At 41.3% G+C, this 5,240-nt stretch overlaps 1 protein-coding gene across 1 annotated transcript; it reads right to left on the bottom strand.

Annotated features, from left to right (window-relative positions):
• Positions 1-1,900: 1,900 nt before the first annotated feature.
• On the bottom strand, positions 1,901-4,969 carry LOC102924167 (mucosal pentraxin-like). Its single transcript, XM_006990556.3, has 2 exons — positions 4,906-4,969; positions 1,901-2,496 (listed from the first exon to the last, which is right to left on the bottom strand). Exons 1-2 carry the CDS (start codon positions 4,967-4,969, stop codon positions 1,901-1,903), a joined length of 660 nt encoding a protein of 219 aa, XP_006990618.1.
• Positions 4,970-5,240: the final 271 nt, after the last annotated feature.

A 5,240-nucleotide genomic window follows, 5' to 3' on the forward strand; every position in this document is an offset into this window, starting at 1 on the left:
GTCCTTCAATGGGTCTGGATCACCAGTATGTTCAATGTTCTTAAACAGCTTAACCACATTCAATTCAGAACTTCATCACAAGTTCTGTGGAGTAACACAGGATGTCTGAAGAAAGATTTTTGAAACTAAATACATTAATTCTACACTTTAACTAATTCCTGATTGTTGCTAAAAATGGAAATTAGCCCATGATTTTCATTCTTGTCTGTGTGAAATATGATCTGAACCTCATGCTTTGTTTTTACCCTCTTGGTTGCTATACTGACAGTCTTATTCTGTATGAATTGTTTGGTATTTACTTTAAACCATCGGTTTTCAACCTTTGGGTTATGACCTCTTTGAGGTCGAATGATCCTTTCACAGGGGTTGTATATCAGATAGCCTGCATATAAAATTTTTACACTACAGTTCATAACAGTAGCAGATTACAGTTATGAAGAAGCAATAAAAATAATTTTATGGTTGTGGATCACCACAACATGAGCGACTGTGTTAAAGGGTCGCAGCATCAGAAAGTTTGAGAACTTTAATTTTGAACACTTTCCTATACAATAATTTGGGGTTTCCCTAACCCCTCTGCCATTGCTCACTAAAGGGGAAGGTTACTTTCATGTGTGAGAAAGGTTTAAGAGTTAGAATTACTTAGCCTGGTGAAGAGATTGAATGTGTTAAATATATTTTGTGGTCCATGCAAAACTAAAGAAAAAAATCTGCCTCTCCTTTTCAAGAATCCTATTAAAATGCACAGAAAGTAACACTTCAATTTAAATCCAGGGCTTCCGTGTCTCTAGTGGTAATGTGAGAGCCAAACGTATGTGTTAAGTTTTAAGTTTTAATTATTGTGCCTAGGTGATCCATGAAACAAAAATGCCTCTAATGTGTAAGCCCCTTGCCCAAGAACATTTATTTCCTGAAATGCTGGAGGCTCTTGTTTATGGGAGATAATAAGCCACATGTTTTTGTTTCCCTAAACAAGTTGCTTTGACTCAACTGCACAGGATGTGCTTGATCACATGTGGGCAGGAGGTATGTTGGCAAGAAATACATCATAGTGTGTGTGTGTGCCCCTGATTGGATGTAGGCGGAGGTACATAGGCAGGAAGTATGTCAGGATATAATGCTTGTCCCTAATTGGACCTAATGGGAAATACAGTGGCTTTATGGGCTTGTCTGTCTAGGCCTCGGGAAAATGTGACTTATTGCCATTTTCTGGGAACCCCAGAATGGTCCTGGCCAAAGTTCGTCCTCCTGGACAGTATTTAATTAAAACTTGTTTCAAATTTGGCTCAAAAATTGTGACACTTGTCTTTTTCTGGTGATTCTCAGGTTTAACAGTAGGAAGGCCAAGAAAGGACACTTATGCATGTTCTATTACAGCTGCTTCCCAGGGAAGCTAAGAGAGAGCTTGAAGAGGGACGTCCAGTACGGTTAATTTTTGTCTTTTGGGGGCTTCCCTAAAGTAGACATCTTTGATTCTTTTCTAGGTATGTGAATGGGCATTTTCTTAACCTAGCTCTTGAGAAGCCCTCTTCTGAAACTCTCTTTAGAGGTCTGACTCCCTCAAGGCAGCCTGCTCCTGAGGGCCTTCTGAGAAGCCACATTGTGTTCCCAGGTTTCTGCATTTGAGTACACAGAAGCACCATAGTACCTACCCCATTTGCACAGGATTCTACAAGATGGGCGCCCAGTTCTGGGAGCAGTGTGTCCCCCTAGCTCCTTTGGTTTGGTGCTGCAGACAACTCTGACACCCAGCTTTTGCAAGAGTAAATAATACATAGCAAAGGCTCACATTTGTTTGCTTTTCAATGCAATCCACACTACTATTGCAACAGAAGCAGGTTTAATTTCAGAGAGTATGTGATTATTACTAAACACAGATTATGACTGACAAGAACGAAGTTTAAGCCCACAGTTTGGGTTTAGTCACCACATAGCCATTTTCTTCAAAAGCAAGAGCTTGCCAATTGATAAGGTTGCCAATGTAACACCCGCCAGCCATCTCTCTTAGGGGAACCACATGGTCCCACAAGGAAACCTCCCACATCTCCCCAACAAAGGATTGTTTTGCTTCAAAATGCCCCCCAAAGGAATCCTGCTCTTGTCCTATGATAATCTTTGCCTCAGCCCCCACAGTGTACCCCTTCCTCAAGCCTTTCCTTCCCAAAGGCTTTCCATCCAGCCAGAATTCTGCAATCCCAGAGGCAGACTCCCAGGACACACAGATATGGGTTGGGGCATAAGGATTTAGGGGTGCTTTGAAAGTAACTTCAGAATTCCCAACGTAGAACATGTACTCTCCAGCTTTTTGCACAAAGAGAAGAATCTCGTTGTCCTTGGTCCTTGTGCTGTAGGAGAAGAGGCTGTAAGGGCGAGTGAGGTCAGTGAAGGCCTTCAGACACAGCGTGAAGTTCTGCAGTGACTTCCTCGCCTGCGGGATCAGGGACACATAGGCAGTGGCTGATTCTTGAGGGAAAATAAATGCCTTTCCCTTCATATCTGTAAAGAAAGGAGAGTAAGACAAACATTCCATCAGCTCTGCTGTTCAGTTTGTTCTTTTTGTGGCCCCAGAGCTGCTTCCTGGCAGAATGTGTATAGCACATTGGTGCACACGGAGTTCCTGCAAGTGTGTGTGTTCAGCAATGCTAAGCAGCTATACAGTGTTAAAGGCAGGCCTGGAAGGGAGGTCCAAGCCAGCAGTCCCAGCACTTGAGACGCGGAGGCCATCTGCTCTATATAGTGAGTTTGAGGACAACCTGAGCTACCACAGACCCTGTCTCAAACAAAACAAAACAATGAAAAGATGGATTTGGGTTCCTTTGATTGGTTACAGAATTAAAGATTTCCTATATCAACTCTACTTCCATCTTCCTTAAGATAGCACTGAGATAAAAGAAGTACCAGGGACAGAAAATTAAATGTAACTGAATCATCGCAATGGATAAAGCATGAAGCATTGTATATTCTCTTGCTATTGACCTAATCACGATGTTTCTCCTAGAAAATCCCTGTAGCTGGGGTTACATACGTCCTGGCCCTTGTTGTGATGAACCAACACTTGTGGTTAGTGTGATGTCTGAGGAACAGAATCATGGAAATTGCTTGGCCCAGACCATGATAGTGCTATCCCCTCATCTCCCCTCTCTCCTGCACTTCCTATGTCCGATAAGGACCAGTTTTCCACAGGAACAACAGGATCAAAGGATTATTTACCGTGCGTTTGTTTTGCCTTAAGAGCCATGTGAAAAGATGCTAGTGTAATCATTATAAGAATGATTATTCCCTTGTTCAGAAAAGTGAATTTAACAAATGCTATAGTTGGGGAAATAAACTCTAGAATAATGACTAACTGAATCAGAGGAGACATGGCCTAGAAATAATATAAAGTCTTGAATTGAGTTAGTTTTGCTTCATAGTTGGAAATGGAAAAACAGCATGGATTCTAACATAAAAGGGCTTCTTAAGAAATGCTTGTGCCCTGGACCCCTAGAGAAACACTTCCAGAAAAGACAGCTAGTTAGACTGTATGAGAGAAGAGAGAGAGAGAGAGAGAGAGAGAGAGAGAGAGAGAGAGAGAGAGAGAGAGAGAGAGAGAGAGAGAACTTCTGTCAGTACAGCAGCAACCAGAGGATTGGCGTGTAAACTGTGTATTTATGTCCTGTGATCAATTATCTCCCTGTTTGTAACCTTGTCAGTGAACAAACTTGGAGCAAAATATCACGGTTAGCCTGAAATAATGTATAACTCACTGCTGACAGTAACACTGAGGCATAGGGAAATGAGTGTCAAGTTTTCTTACTGGCAGCAACAGGAAAGAAAATATAAAGCTGTCAAAACAGTGAAGTGTCTTCTTTGGTAATAAAAAGGTAGTTTTATAACAGGCATCACAAAGTTCATTCTTCTCCTAATTTATCTCACCGTCATTTATCGGGATGGGTGATATTTGTTTCTCCATTGTATTGGTGAAGAAATGAGGTTCAGAATCCTGCCACTTCACAAGGGTTGTTCAATTATCCAATCATTAGAGAGAGATCAGTTTCTTTTACAAAGTGCAAACTACTTACACTACCTCTTACACTACCTCAACTAAGTGCTTAGAAATAATGAGAGCAAACACCCCCTTTACCAACTTGTCTTTTTCTAGGGAAAAAAATATCACATCCTCCCTCTTGTTCTCATAGATAAGAAGTCACTGTGCTCTCATCAAGGAAGCAAATCCCACTCCCCTTTCTTTATTCTTCTTTCTTGAATCCAGAGACATCTTTACACCCTGGTATAGTAAGATATATCCCTCGTTATCTAAGGGTATCTGTGGTAGTTTTTAAAATGTGACCTAAATTAATTCTCTTCCCACTGGATGTGTGCTGATTCACTGATAAGGAGTGGAACACAGTTGAACGCTTTCTAAGATCTGATTACCAAATGGCTGTGGCTTCTGAACTGGACACTTCTTTCCAATCACGTGTTAGAGTCTGTTTTGTAGAAAGGGACACAATGACAGGAGACTAAGAATGGTCTGCAGTCAATAGACAGTAAGGAACTCAGGCCCCTGACCAGCTTCCTGAAATGAGCAGAAACTGATTAACCATAGGAGAAGCTTGGAAGCAGACCTTCTTCAGTGCAACCTTCAGACAACACTACAACCTTGGTTGAAATACTGCAGTCCCATAGAGATCTGTGGTTGCAAACAGTAGCTAGGCCATTCTCTGTTGTTTTCACTTGTACAAAAGCCATGAGATAGGAAACATTCACTGTTTCCAGCTGCTAAGCTGAGGTAGCATCATAGATAAGAGTAAATGTCTTCCACATACCTTTCACTCACATCTTCCTGAAAATAGTAACAGCAAAAGCTGTTGGACTCTATCTGTTCTAGACATGGAGAGTTTTCCAGCTGAGACCCACACCTACCTGATTGGGATACACATCCTGAAAGAACAGAGAGGAGCAGGCCACCCACAATAAGCTTTGCCATGGCGCTCTTCTTAGACTCGTCTGGCAGTGGGAGGACAGCAACGATTGTCTCTGTGGAGAGACATTTGCTGTTTAGCTCTTATATTGCACTCATAGGGACCACACCTTTGTTTTCATAACAGAAAGACAAAGTTATAAAAGTTTAATATTAACCGAACCATTATTTGATTTTAAAGTCAATGTGTTAGTAGCCTCAAATAATATAAACTATCTTGGGGAAACTCTAACCAAGCAAATGAAAGACTTGTATGATAAAAAGTTTAAGGCATTGA

The sequence above is a fragment of the Peromyscus maniculatus genome, chromosome 11 (assembly GCF_049852395.1).
Source record: "Peromyscus maniculatus bairdii isolate BWxNUB_F1_BW_parent chromosome 11, HU_Pman_BW_mat_3.1, whole genome shotgun sequence".
Taxonomy (NCBI): Eukaryota; Metazoa; Chordata; class Mammalia; order Rodentia; family Cricetidae; genus Peromyscus; species Peromyscus maniculatus.

Excerpts from the sequence above, each read along its gene's own strand:
- LOC102924167 (XM_006990556.3), bottom strand. The coding sequence starts at position 4,969 with ATGGCAAAGCTTATTGTGGGTGGCCTGCTCCTCTCTGTTCTTTCAGGA. Across the intron at positions 2,497-4,905 it reads AGGATGTGTATCCCAATCAG|ATATGAAGGGAAAGGCATTT; the intron begins GTAGGTGTGGGT and ends CTTTCTTTACAG.